Genomic DNA, 15,216 nt, shown 5'->3' with positions numbered 1-15,216 from the left:
CCCTCGTTCTTTTGTCCAAGGAGGAAATCAAAGAATTCTGTGAGCAGAAAAAAAGGAGAATGGTCCAAGCAAACTACTCCTGTGAAAGGAATTCAGAAGACACATTTTTGTACTCAGAATGATGGGCGAACTCATATTTCACACACTTTAGAGAGCAAGAAAGAAGAAATTTTGTTCGTTCGGCCAATACCTAAGAAACAGCAGAATAATATTCAGATTCACAACCTGAGAAGGGGGATGTTTGTGGCTTGTGTATGACTGTGATCGGTGGATTGCAGAGATTATAGAAACCAGTTGTAAGTTAAACAAAACTGTAGTGAATTTTATGCTACCATATAGACCAGCTGCTGGATATAGATTTCCAGCTGAAAGCCAGCAACACCACCATCAGTGCTCACTTCCTGTTCACAATGTTTTGAAGATTGTAAGTGCTCCAGTTCTTATTGGTTCAACAGGAAGGCATCACCAAAGAAAGATACTGAAAGATACTGAAGCAGTGGAACACTGGCTTATTTCAGTACAAAACAGAGTACACAGAATTTATATAAATTAAACCTTTAAGTCTTTCGACCTTTCACATACATTCTGGAACCATTTAAAAATGTTTGAAAAAAAGAGTATCTTACTCATCTTTCTAAACTAAAATTATGTTAAATAAGGCTAGGTTTTGATTTTTATGAGCCTGTTATGTGATAATGTGGTACTAAAACAGGTTTTATCCATGGCAAAAATTTCAATTGTTTATAAGACCTGTTCAACCTAAAAGTGGAAGCTCTCCTTTTCAGGGAAATGTAGAACTATATGGTACTAATCAACAGAAAAACCAATCAAAATTGTATGGACTGGCATTAAAAAGAAAAAAAAATAATAATTTCCATAAATTATAAAAAAGTTCAGAAAGCTACAGTAAAAGAACTTTGAGAGGTAAGTCGAAATAGAGGATTTCTTTGTAACCATAAAACAATTGTCTTTCAAATAAGAAAACCAACAAAACACTTAGAACTGTTCCAGAGATACAGCATTTTCAAATCTTTTCCAAAATTTGCATCTTCAAAATGGTATACGCAGTGACATCTTTGGAGGGCTGTATCTCTGAGCAGAAATTATTTTGGAGGGAAAAAAGTGTTCCTTACTTAGTCCTTCATTTTAACATATGATAAATTCAATAACATTCGAGACTACGTAAGATTTTTTCCTAGCCTGCCTGAATTGATAAGGACTATGCCTTATATTCCAAATTAGTGCTGTACAATTCCTTGGATTCTGGCCAGTTAGCAAAATAAAATTGAGTTAACTCACAGCTAAACATATCAAGATGCTGGACCCAGCTTGTTTTGTTTTAGAATTGTCTCTAATCGTGTCGAGTTCTAGACAAGGGTTTTTGCACGCTTATCATACTTTCATTTCTCTATTCAATTTTATTTTGTTGGACCATACTGCCAACAACTTGATACAAATACAAAAATATCTACATATATCTAAAAACAAAGATGATGTGACTTACCAAACGAAAGCGCTGGCACGTCGATAGACACACAAACAAACACACAAAATTCAAGCTTTCGCAACAAACTGTTGCCTCATCAGGAAAGAGGGAAGGAGAGGGAAAGACGAAAGGATGTGGGTTTTAAGGGAGAGGGTAAGGAGTCATTCCAATCCCGGGAGCGGAAAGACTTACCTTAGGGGGAAAAAAGGACAGGTATACACTCGCGCGCACGCGCACACACACACACACATATCCATCCACACATATACAGACACAAGCAGACATATTTAAAGACAAAGAGTTTGAGCAGAGATGTCAGTCGAGGCGGAAGTGCAGAGGCAAAGATGTTGTTGAATGACAGGTGAGGTATGAGTGGCGGCAACTTGAAATTAGCGGAGATTGAGGCCTGGTGGATAACGGGAAGAGAGGATATATTGAAGAGCAAGTTCCCATCTCCGGAGTTCGGATAGGTTGGTGTTAGTGGGAAGTATCCAGATAACCCGGACGGTGTAACACCGTGCCAAGATGTGCTGGCCATGCACCAAGGCATGTTTAGCCACAGGGTGATCCTCATTACCAACAAACACTGTCTGCCTGTGTCCATTCATGCGAATGGACAGTTTGTTGCTGGTCATTCCCACATAGAAAGTGTCACAGCGTAGGCAAGTCAGTTGGTAAATCACGTGGGTGCTTTCACACGTGGCTCTGCCTTTGATCGTGTACACCTTCCGGGTTACAGGACTGGAGTAGGTGGTGGTGGGAGGGTGCATGGGACAGGTTTTACACCGGGGGCAGTTACAAGGGTAGGAGCTAGAGGGTAGGGAAGGTGGTTTGGGGTTTCATAGGGATGAACTAAGAGGTTATGAAGGTTAGGTATACAAAGTTTGCTCAGGTAATCCCATTCTTGATATCCAGGCGGAGCTTCAAGGAATCCTCAGAACCTTAGGCCCCCTACAAAACCTTTCACCTGACTCCATCAACCTCCTGACCCCACCGACACCCCACACCCCTACCTTCTACCTTGTTCCTAAAATTCACAAACCCAATCATCCCGGCCGCCCCATTGTAGCTGGTTACCAAGCCCCCACAGAACGTATCTCTGCCGACGTAGATCAACACCTTCAACCCATTACATGCAGTCTCCCATCCTTCATCAAAGACACCAACCACTTTCTCGAACGCCTGGAATCCTTACCCAATCCGTTACCCCGGAAACCATCCTTGTAACCATTGATGCCACTTCCTTATACACAAATATCCCGCACGTCCAGGGCCTCGCTGCGATGGAGCACTTCCTTTCACGCCGATCACCTGCCACCCTACCTAAAACCTCTTTCCTCATTACCTTAGCCAGCTTCATCCTGACCCACAACTTCTTCACTTTTGAAGGCCAGACATACCAACAATTAAAGGGAACAGCCATGGGTACCAGGATGGCCCCCTCATACACCAACCTATTAATGGGTCGCTTAGAGGAAGCCTTCTTGGTTACCCAAGCCTGCCAACCCAAAGTTTGGTACAGATTTATTGATGACATCATCATGATCTGGACTCACAGTGAAGAAGAACTCCAGAATTTCCTCTCCAACCTCAACTCCTTTGGTTCCATCAGATTCACCTGGTCCTACTCCAAATCCCATGCCACTTTCCTTGATGTTGACCTCCACCTGTCCAATGGCCAGCTTCACACGTCTGTCCACATCAAACTCACCAACAAGCAACAGTACCTCCATTATGACAGCTGCCACCCATTCCACATCCAACGGTCCCTTCTCTACAGCCTAGGTCTTCGTGGCAAACGAATCTGCTCCAGTCCGGAATCCCTGAACCATTACACCAACAAGCAGAAAACAGCTTTCGCATCCCGCAACTACCCTCACGACCTGGTACAGAAGCAAATAACCAGAGCCACTTCCTCATCCTCTCAAACCCAGAACCTCCCACAGAAGAACCACAAAAGTGCCCCACTTGTGACAGGATACTTTCCAGGACTGGATCAGACTCTGAATGTGGCTCTCCAGCAGGGATACAACTTCCTCAAATCCTGCCCTGAAATGAGATCCATCCTTCATGAAATCCTCCCCACTCCACCAAGAGTGTCTTTCCGCCGTCCACCTAACCTTCGTAACCTCTTAGTTCATCCCTATGAAATCCCCAAACCACCTTCCCTACCCTCTGGCTCCTACCCTTGTAACTGCCCCCTGTGTAAAACCTGTCCCATGCACCCTCCCACCACCACCTACTCCAGTCCTGTAACCCGGAAGGTGTACACGATCAAAGGCAGAGCCACGTGTGAAAGCACCCACGTGATTTACCAACTGACCTGCCTACACTGTGACGCATTCTATGTGGGAATGACCAGCAACAAACTGTCCATTCGCATGAATGGACACAGGCAGACAGTGTTTGTTGGTAATGAGGATCACCCTGTGACTAAACATGTCTTGGTGCATGGCCAGCACATCTTGGCACAGTGTTACACCATCTGGGTTATCTGGATACTTCCCACTAACACCAACCTATCCGAACTCCGGAGATGGGAACTTGCTCTTCAATATATCCTCTCTTCCCGTTATCCACCAGGCCTCAATCTCCGCTAATTTCAAGTTGCCGCCACTCATACCTCACCTGTCATTCAACAACATATTTGCCTCCGCACTTCCGCCTCGACTGACATCTCTGCCCAAACTCTTTGTCTTTAAATATGTCTGCTTGTGTATATATATATATATATATATATATATATATATATATATATATATATGTGTGTGTGTGTGTGTGTGTGTGTGTGTGTGTGTGTGTGTTTTCCCCCTAAGGTAAGTCTTTCCGCTCCCGGGATTGGAATGACTGCTTACCCTCTCCCTTAAAACCCACATCCTTTCGTCTTTCCCTCTCCTTCCCTCTTTCCTGATGAGGCAACAGTTTGTTGCGAAAGCTTGAATTTTGTGTGTATGTTTGTGTGTCTATCGACGTGCCAGCACTTTCGTTTGGTAAGTCACATCATCTTTGTTTTTAGATATATTTTTCCCACGTGGAATGTTTCCCTCTATTAAAATATCTACATAGAAATACTACAAAAGAAAGAATCTACACAACAACTTATAAACAGTATCCACATATGTATATAACTTTTAAAAAAGACAACATCATATATAACTGGAAGAAAATACAAAAAAAGAGAACTTAACATAATTTTGGGAAAATCTTCCAGGAGACGAGTGTGATAAAATACACAAATTTATACATATTACTGTCCCATAAGGCTGGGTCACACTAGGCCAGTAATTTAATCAAGTGTTACGCGATTTAATGAACAACATGATTTAGTAAATTTGGTAAATAAAACAGTTTAGCTGGCCCGATCCAGTATGTTAAATCGTAGCCAGTCAAGTAGCTTCCCCCATCCCAGATCACCACTGGCGTGCAACTGGACACGTAAACACCGTTTGTTCAGTAGCATGCAGTATTATCTGTCTTTGTTCCACTCTATTTTCAGTCATGTTTCTAGTGGCTCAGCAACATGACTGAGTGACAATACAATGTTAAGTTTGTTTCTCTTTACATGGCACACGAGTGTGTGTGTAATGTGGAATGTCCAATGTACAAAAATAACACAGCAAAAGAAGCCACAATCGCAGAGCTGTAAAAGTTAATGTGAATACCAGGGCTCCACGAGAAGGAGATTAAACAGAAAATTAAAAGCTTCAAAATTTTTTGTCACAAGAAACAGAGTTTGATGTGCTCGGAAAACATGTTCCCCTCTGGCTAAAGTAATTGCCATGGCTATTGGCTTTGAAGGTCCAAAAACACATGGAACTATATGTAAACAGGATTCACTGACAGCATACAAGGGGGGACCCAAAAATAACCGGAATTTCTTTCTAGAAAGCATATACTTTATTGGTTTCAAATACAACCTTAATCTCCTTCAAAGTACTCTCCATTAGCATTAATACACTTGTCCAAACGTTCATTCCAGTGTTCGAAGCACCTTTTAAATTCGTCCTCTTTGATACCTGCTAGCACTTTCATTACATTGCGTTTTACGTCTTCCACATCTGCAAAACGCTTCCCTCTCAAATCTCTTTTCATCCTCAGGAATAGGAAGAAGTCCGAAGGTGCTAAATACGGCGAATAGGGCGCGTGGGTCAAGGTAGTCGTCTTCGTTGGGGCCAAAAACTGGCGAATGCTGAGAGCCATGTGCGCGGGAGCGTTGTCGTGATGCAGGAACCACACGACAGAATCCCATAAAGCTGGACGTTTTCGCGACAAACCCCCAAACTCCTGCAAAGCCGTTTCATAACCTCCAAATAGAATTGTTGGTTTACTGTCTGGTTTTCAGGGACAAATTCAGAGTGTATGGTCCCTTTGATGTATTAAAAAAAATTGATCAATTTCGTTTTCACATTCAATTTCACTTGTCGAGCTTTTTTTGGTTGAGGTAAGCTAGGTGGCTTCCATTGTCATGACTGTTGTTTACTTTCTGGATCATACCCATAGCACCATGACTCATCACCTGTAATGATTTTGTTGAGAGAATGTGGATCATCTTTGAACGCGTCCTTCATTTCAAGACAGACTTGAACGCGACGATCCTTTTGATCTCCGGTAAGAAGCTTCGGCACGAATTTTGCTGCCACTCTTCGCATCCTCAAATCGATGGTCAAGATGAGCTCCAGGACAACCTGGACAAGTTCTCGAGTTGGTTGATTGTCCTGCGTTGATCTTCACTAATGAGATCACGGATTCTGTCAATGTTGTCTTCGCTTCTAGCAGTTGAAGGTCGACCGGAATGGGGCTGATCTTCAACCACCATTTCTCCCTTTTTAAACCAAGAAAACCATTCGTACACTTGCGTTTTACTAAGAGCATGGTCTTTGTAGGCTGTCTGAATCATCGCAACAGTTTCTGCTGCGTTCTTTCCGAGCAAGAAACAAAACTTCACTGCTGCACGTTGTTCGTAAGAACTAGCCATTTCCTCGTGTCACGTCTGCACTGTATGCACACTCAAAGAACTGCCAAAGGAACTACACTTCTCACTGTTGGGTGATGCCACGTGGCAGAATGACTCAGCAGAGCTCCTACTATAACCCTCTGGTGGCACAACCTGCTACTACAAGTACACGATGTGCAGCATTACGATTCCAGTTACTTTTGGGTCCCCCCTCATATATTACAAGACTCCATTGGCCAATACAGAATGGAGATTATCACCCAGACAGAATGGAGATTATCAGCCACACTTCGATGGATTTGCCTTTACCTTATGCTCCAAGACAAGAAAACAACAATTCCACTGAAAGTGCACTGAGCACGGAGAGAGATTTCCCTCATCTGCAGGTAAAAGCATCGTATTATCAGACTACTCCATACTCAGAAGAAGTAGTGTCAAGATATAATGAAACGTATCTACATTTCTCATTTGTGTCACTGAACCACTTGCTTCCCATTCATCACCGAACTCTGAACATTCTCCAACAGACATCACTTCAGAAATGACAACTGATAATCTCCAAATTGCATTTTATGTGTAATGAAGTCTTGTTTTACAACTATTTTTTTTATCTTACAATGATTACTTTAAAAATATTTTGTATTAAAATAAAGAAATACATAAAACCATGATATGGTTTTTCAGACCATAACTTGATGGACTCTTTCAACACTTCATAATTAGCATCACAAACTTCTCGAAAGAATAAACAAATAGTTATAATAATAATTTCATGTGGTTCACTGGCTCTGTGCAAGTCTTTCAACTGGACACCACTTCTGCACAAAAAGGTACAACACTTCCTACAATTTACTTTCTGCACTTAGGGCTTCTCTTCAATGAGTATTTTTCTAATAGAAAATTGCAGCAACTTTTCTGACATTCTCAAAAGTATTCTTTCGGGTCATCAGTTGAGAGGTCTTTCAGAAACACACTGAAAGCTCCATGCAAATCTCTCCAGCTAATCCATTTTCATGCTCACTGTCTCTTTCTCTTCCTTACTGTTCAATCTTCTTCCACCTCTTCCAGTATAACCATTGCTGTAAGGTGTATAATCATGTGTGAATGTGTGCTTGCTTACTTTTTGTTTAGCTGTTAACTAGGCCTACTATATCACTTGCTACTTGACCGAACAGCATACAGATGTAAACTATCCCGAGAAAGTCTGTTAACAAAGTTTCAAGAATCAGCTTTAAGTGATTACCCAAGGGATATACTACAATCCCCTACATATCACTCACAGGGATCATGATGATAATATTAGAATAATTATTGCATGCACAGAGGCATTCAAACAATCATTCTTCCCATGCTCCATATGTGAATGGAACACTAAGAATCCCTAATAACTGGTACAATGGGACGCACCCTCTGCCGTGCACCTCACACTGGTTTGCAGAGTACATATGTAGATGTAGATGCCGATGTAGGTGTAGATTGTGAACTAGCCTCTAGAGTGGTGATGCAGAACACCTATTAGCATATTTACAATACATCTGAAATGTGATCTTGTGTAGCAGTTATCAACAAGTAACATCAAAATTGACTTTTTATTGCAGGTGTACTTTCTGTGGATAACAAAGACACAAAAACAATTTGAATGGCTGGTAGATATCATTAGAGAGGTGGAGAATGCCGACATCAGTAATGTTGTGTCTGTACACATTTTCATAACACAATTCTACCACAAGTTTGATCTCAGGACTATTCTTCTGGTAAGTAACCTATGATTTACAATTCATCATGCCTGGTCACATGTTAACACTGAACGTGATAACTAAGCAGACAAACATTCAGATGGAAAAATTTCTTGGGTTATTGTAATGTGTTAGTGTTAACATTTCAATAAAGCAAATGGATGGGAGAATTTCTAAATAGCCCCTTGGAGTAATGTGATTCAAAACTATCACATGAATGAAATAACCTCTGCTTTGCCCAATTTAATTTGGCACCATTCTATTATCCATTTTTCATTTTTGTTGATGTTCATTGTACAATCTCTTTCTTCATTCCACACCTTTTCCAAGTCATTTGCTGGCTCTAAATTAAAGTTTCATCGTCAAACCTCATAGTTTTTATTTCTCCTGCCTGAACTTTAATTACTTTTTCAAATTCGTCCTCGGTTTCATGTAACGCTTTATCAGTGTAGAGACTGAATAACACTAGAGAGATGGTACAGTCCTGTCTCACTCCCTTCTCAACCACTGTTCCATTCCCCTTTCACGTTCAACTTTTATAGCTGCAGTCTGGTTTCTGTACAAGTTGTGCATAATTTTGTGCTCTATTTCATCCAAGAAACCTTCAGAATTGCAAATAATTTAATCCACTCAACATTGTCAAAAGCTTTCTCCAAACCCACAAATACCATGAACACTGCTTTGCCTTTTTGTCAAAAGCTTTCTCCAAACCCACAAATACAATGAACACTGCTTTGCCTTTTTTTAACTTATGTTTTAAGGTAAGTCTGACAGTATTGTTGCATGTGTTTTCATATTTCTGTCAAATGACCATCTCCGAGGTCAGCTTCTACCAGTTTTTTCCATTCTTCTATAAACACTGTGTGTCAACATTTTGAAATTATGACTCACATGTCTCGTTATCTTGCACACCAGGTTGAACAGTTTTGTCATGGCTGGCTGTCCCAAGGAATTCAATAATTCTGAGGGAATGGCATCCTCCTGGGGCCTTGATTCAACTTACCTCTACCAATGTCTTATTAAAGTGTTCAGTTTTGTATTTGTCTGTGGGTGGTCCTCCTACAGGTGATGACACAACATGAAATTACCTCTGATGCTAGTCCCAGAATGCTCCATGCTTGGAAGAGATGTCTTCTACTAGGAGCTTGGCAATCTCATAAGCTTCATCAGTCGTCACAGCTTCACTCACAGTGTAGCAGGTGCAGTAGTCAGTGCAGATTATCCACCAATACCAGTTTGTCAACTTTGGAAATTTCCCCATGACGTCAGTTCTAAGCCAATGGAACAGCACTGCTGCAGGTGAAATTTGTATCAGCTACCTTGGAGGCAACTGTAACACACACTTCCATTCATTGGCATTTTTTACAGAGGGTCACAAAGTGTCTTAAGGGATCGGCAAACACCTGACCCGATATACCTGCACCTGGTTCTGTCAGTCTTCATGAATCCCAGGTGGCCCACGGAGCATTCACGACTGATCCAGCTCAGGGTCAACAGGATATTTCATATAAATTCCTCCCCATGCAGGAGAATGGCACTAGGATTGTTTCTTATCATAGGACTCCATACTGTGGAACAGTTTCAAATAGTGTGTGTACACAAGTGACTACAAAAGGTATTATCCCAGCATATTTCATTCCTAGCAATAACAGGCAGATGTTTAAACACATAGATACAATGAAACAGGAGCCACACAAGTCAAGTGTTTACATCACCTGTGATGGTTGCCAGTCTAAGTAAATAGGCCAAACTGGAAGTTCCTTTGAAGTTAGGTTTAAGGAACATATTTCCGGTTCAGTTACAGTTCTGCCTTGGCTTCTCATTTATCCAACGCAGATCGCTCAGTTTCTAGTATTAAATCTGCTATTTCTGGTGCTTTTTATAATCTTTTCTCTTGTTCCATTTGTTCATAGGCTCCAGATCCATTGCCACTTTTTAATCCATGACTATTGCTTTTTGAAAAATTCCCAAATTTTAAGAAAGAGTTAGGATTGGACTGTACAACTGGTTTGACTGTTGTAATGTAAGCATTCAATCTTGCGAACATTTTTTGTCACTATGATATGGTTTTTGCAAAGTGTTGTTTATGGTCTCTTCTTTTTGTTCAGATTTTCACTTGATGATGTAATTTAAATTACGGAACCAGTTGTTTTTTTAATAAAGGATCTACAACTGCAGAATTTTTTTTTTCCAACACACAAAAGTTTGGCTGTGAATGCCAGTACAATAAAAATATGTACTTCAGGATAGCTGGCCATAGATGAGCTGAGATGACAATTATTTCAGCACCACTGGATCATAATTCCTCTCATAAAATGCCCTGTTTATTAATAGGAGTTGTTTGATCAATTCTTCCTTCTTAAAGGTTTCACTGGGTTTCAGCAATGCTTGATCTTGTCTCTGTTCAGCAGCAATGTCACTTAATGCAGTGATGCCAGACATCATCCACGCTGATACATTCTGCCAAACGATTCCTTGAGAGGCAGTCAGCCTCCTTGTGTTTGCATCTGCTTTCATATAGCACTGTGACATCATACTCTTGAAACCTCAGTGTCCATCTCACCAGTCAAAACAATAGACTATTCAGGATAATCGGCCAGCACAGAGTATAGTTGTCCATCACAATGGTGAACGGTTTGCCACATAAATACATGTGAAACTTGTTGGCCCAAACAACTGCAAGGTACTCTTTATGGTTGTACAGTAGTTCATCTCAGCCTCAGAGTACTTTGGAAGCATGCGCTATTCTGAATTTATTTTCGGCACATTTCTAAACTTCTGGAACTGCAGCTAGCCCATAACTGCTCGCTTCAATGTGAATTTGTGTATCAACATTCTCGCCACGCACTGGAGAAGATGTTAGCATCACCTTATAAACAAAGATCCTTCTTGCACCTCATACCAGGAAAATTTGGCACCTCCCTGCAGTGGTTCTTCCAAGGGACATGCCTTGGTACAGGACTCCAATATGAATCATCGGTAGTAAGAGTACATCCGAGAAACCTTATCACTTAACCAATGTGCTGAGGATTGGAAAATCTGTGACTGGTCATATTTTCTCTGGATTGGGACAGACTCCATCACCATTAACTAGGCACCCAAGATTTTTATTGCTTGGGCAATGAAGTGGCACTTTTTCACATTCAGGCGGAAGCTTGCAGTCTGAACATATTAAAAGGTTGTCAGCCAGCTTAGATGTCCTTCAAATGTTTTTTGAAAAGAATGTCTTCAGAGTAAAAAAAGACACATCGTCCATTTAAGGTGTCAAAGCAGATTGTCCATCATACGTTTGAAGGTGGCTGAAGCATGGTCCTAACAGCATAACTTTGAACACTCTAAGGCCATCAGCTGTTGTGAAGGCAGTCTTCCTTCAGCCCACCTCTTCAACCTTGATTGGTCAGTAGCCCATCTGCAGATCCATAGTTGAGAAACAGCATGTTCCTTTCAATCAGTCTAGGGTGTCATTAATGGAGGGAAATGGGTGGACTCTTTTTCGTGATGGTTTAGTTGTCTGTAGTTGATTCAAGAACACCATGTGCCGTGCCATCCTCATCCATTACAACAACTGGAGAGGGCTAAGGATGTTTAAGATTCAATGATATGTCATTGCAGAGCATATTCTCCATTTCTTCCCAGATAATCTATCATTCAGCATATGCCACCCAATACAAAAAATGGCTGATTGGTGGATGATCTCCAGTGTTGATAATGTGCTTTACCATGGGCCACTTGGTCTGTGTTTTCTCCACCCCAGATTTGAATGCATCACAAACTATTGCCGATGTTGTTCTTCAGTTGGGCCAAATCCTATTGGCAGTTCAATAGTGGTTTTCTCACTGAATTTTCTTTAGCAGTAGTGAAGCCTGTTTCATATCAGCACTACCTGCTCTTTGTGAGATGATTTTGCTGTCTCTGTTCACACACCTTTAGGGATGAGTTGTAGTAGCTAATGGCAGTTAGTAATCCAAAGCTTTCCTTGACTACCAAAAATGCTTACAATCATTGCTGGCATGTAGATTTCTTCTGTGAGCCTGAGTAGCTTTTTGCAATCAACGAAGACTCCAGCAGTTTCAGTGAGCATCTGGATTGATGATAGGAACTCTTTGATGACTGGCAATAACAATGGCTTCAACAGCAAACAACTGCCAGAGCAATCTTTGTTATGTGTGCTTGCTGAGATAGCTTAAACAATCTGGAGCTCTGATCTTCCACAGTCTGGTTGCTTGTGATGCTTGTAAGAAGTCCCATCTAAAAATAACATTATGGCTATATTCTGTTAAAATGAATTCGAGCAGCTGGGTCATTCCATGTCAGTTCAACCAGGGGTTCCAGCTCATAGTATCAGATTTGACTGAAATGCAGTACAGTAATTCTACCATGTGTGGAACACTCGTGTACAAAGTATTAGTTTCCCCTGCCAATTAGTTCCAGAATTTTGACTTGTGAATGAAGGTGGTGTGACACGGAAATTGCAACCCGCATCTGGCAATCTATCTTCAGACCCAACTTCAGGTCTCAATAACTTTGGAACTATCCCGCACAGTCCAGTGAAATTTTTACAACCCAGTAAAATCCATTTAGAGAACACACTCCATAAATCAAAACACCAACAACATATTTCTGAGGGAAAATAAAAAATCCAAAATGTGATTTAAAAAATGTAATACGTTAAAAGGTAGGTGCCCTATATGCCAAATATAATTCACTCAAAAAGGGTAGAAATTTTTGTGTGGCAAGGTTAATGTGGCCTAAACACACACAGAACTCATCATACCCATATCAGTCACAAAAACTGAGTTACATGCACACGAAAATACAAAAATTTGAAAAATTACCTGAAATACATAGATTTTCGAAGTGTGGTAGCACAAAAGGGACAAGTGGTATCCAAGCCAAATTTCACACTGCATAAGTAGACCATAATATAATATGTGGCAAAATTTCAGCATGTTATTGCAAAACATTTGTGTACAATGGAAGTTGACAGATGTATTTGGTGATGTGGCCATTTTTCCACAACACAATTTTGTAAAAACATATCGTAAACTGTTCTGCTTCTTCTTATCCTCTCCCACAACTGTTTAATCACTAAGCAACAACATATAGACAGATTAACACAACCTATCATTAATATTTACTGCACCTTAACTGCTAAAAACCAGTTGATTGTGCTTCAAACAGAAGTTCTCCCACACTTTAGCTACTGTACTTTGTACATTGAGTGGCAAGTTGTACTGTCTTCCTGACACTGTGGTAGGAACTGGAACTGTCATAAGAATATGGTCAAAAGGAATCAAACACCTGTCTGCCAAACGTGGCCAATGAAATGATCTCGCTGGTCCTGCTGGTGCCATGAAGTTCACTAATACATCATCTTCTGCTTCACAGCACTCAGCAACACATCCTAAGTACCATTTGTCATCATAAACAGCAATAACATAGCAACTTGGTTGTATGTTGCTGCTTTTGCTTCTGAATCCTGAGTCAGACACACTGTGAAGAGACATGTTGTGCATGAACCTATAGTTATAACTGGACAGTCTGCTCATCTGCACATTGTCAGAGTCCGTTGGAGAGAAGTGATGAGGGCTCCTTGTGCCTGCAACAGTTTTAACGTGTTCTAGTCTGCTTTTTAGCAACTCTTCGACTGATTTCACCTCATCTTTCGAAACACAGAATATTTGTATGCCAGAGATATTTTTCTGTACCCAGGTAAATAACTGAAGAGGTGTTAGAATGTGACGTTCTTTAGGGTGCTGCAGACTAGCTCGTGATGCCATGCGCTTAATACCATCACATACATTTTGACCATGACTTGTTGCGAAAAAATTCCATTTTGTGTGAATCTGAAAATCATGTTAATGCATGCATAATTTTTTGAGATTTTTACAGTTTTTGTCCTGACTAGCTGCCCCATCACTGAAGTATTTCGCAAAATATGTGTGAGGCAGCTTGTTTTTCACATATGCCATGACAGTGCGAATGTGGGCATGAACTGCAATAGCATCATGAATTAAACAGTCACTAAAAATGCAAAGGTTCATGACAGACACATCACCTGATTCACCTCTATAGTAAATTGCAAATGGCTGGAGAGTTGCTTGACTGTTGTCCCAATGATATCCTTGGATGGCATCTTTAACTATAAATGCATAATTTTCAGAAAAGTCTAGTATTCCTATAATTTCATCTTGTTTCAAATTAACCTTACAAAACTGGAGATAAGCCGATTATGCTATTGCTGTGAAGCTGTGTGTGGTCAGTTTGTCCATTTTTTGACAACACATTTCAACAAAATCTTCCACTGTACTTTGCTTTGTTTCAAGACTTGTGCGATCCATGTGTGTCCATTGTTTATAAGAAACAAGTTCATCTTCATCCATAAGGAATTCACCATACAGTTTGTTATTCATGTGTTCTGCAAGATTTGCCTTACCAGGACACTTTTCACACCTGTGTATCATGCACTGGTAGGAACTGATGTCACACACTACCAACTTCATTGCACCTTTGTAATCCAGACCAGAATCCTTTATAGCAGCAAACATCAGATTAGCATTTTGATGGGTCTCACATACACAAACATTGTATGCACCCCCTTGCACTTACAGGCACAACCCAGTTTGGCCGAAGATTGAAAAAAGATGATAAACCTACTTTGGTATTTGGATACTTTTCCTTGAATTCTACATATAGTTCTGATATGTTGCATAGTAACAGTCTTTTTTGCATCTGTACACGTACATTTCCCATTTTCTTTTTTTTTCCAGGCATTATTTGGCTGTAGTCATTATTTTCATAAAACTCTGACACTAGCACCTTTATTTCTGAACTCAATTGCTTACCCTGAGCCTGCTGAAGTTGCAGAAGCATTCCTTGGGTTGCTTTTATTTTCCTAGCTTGCTTTACCATGTATGTAGAAACATTGAATTCCTTTTCAGTGTAGTCAATAGACCAGCTGGAAGGTGCAAGGGTAAGAACAGCTACTTTTTTTATGGCGTGTGGATATAGCACATTTTTCTTTCAAATCATGCACAATT

General features: G+C 40.6%; 2 protein-coding genes across 4 annotated transcripts in view; one reads left to right on the top strand and one right to left on the bottom strand.

Annotated features, from left to right (window-relative positions):
- The window catches only part of LOC126199021 (GPI mannosyltransferase 2), a 253,063-nt gene that overhangs the window by 206,250 nt on the left and 31,597 nt on the right, over positions 1 to 15,216 (bottom strand). The gene's annotated exons all lie outside the window — the stretch shown is intronic.
- LOC126199020 (dual oxidase-like) overlaps positions 1 to 15,216 on the top strand; it is a 246,332-nt gene that overhangs the window by 204,213 nt on the left and 26,903 nt on the right. For both annotated transcript variants that reach the window (XM_049935710.1, XM_049935709.1), the window contains exon 30: positions 8,039 to 8,194. In XM_049935710.1, the coding sequence (XP_049791667.1) occupies positions 8,039 to 8,194 (156 nt within the window). The remainder of the gene's footprint in view (positions 1 to 8,038; positions 8,195 to 15,216) is intronic.

The sequence above is a fragment of the Schistocerca nitens genome, chromosome 8 (genome assembly GCF_023898315.1).
Source record: "Schistocerca nitens isolate TAMUIC-IGC-003100 chromosome 8, iqSchNite1.1, whole genome shotgun sequence".
NCBI classification, from domain to species: Eukaryota; Metazoa; Arthropoda; class Insecta; order Orthoptera; family Acrididae; genus Schistocerca; species Schistocerca nitens.
Note: the sequence above shows the minus strand (reverse complement) of the source record. Positions and strands in the feature narration are given on the sequence as shown.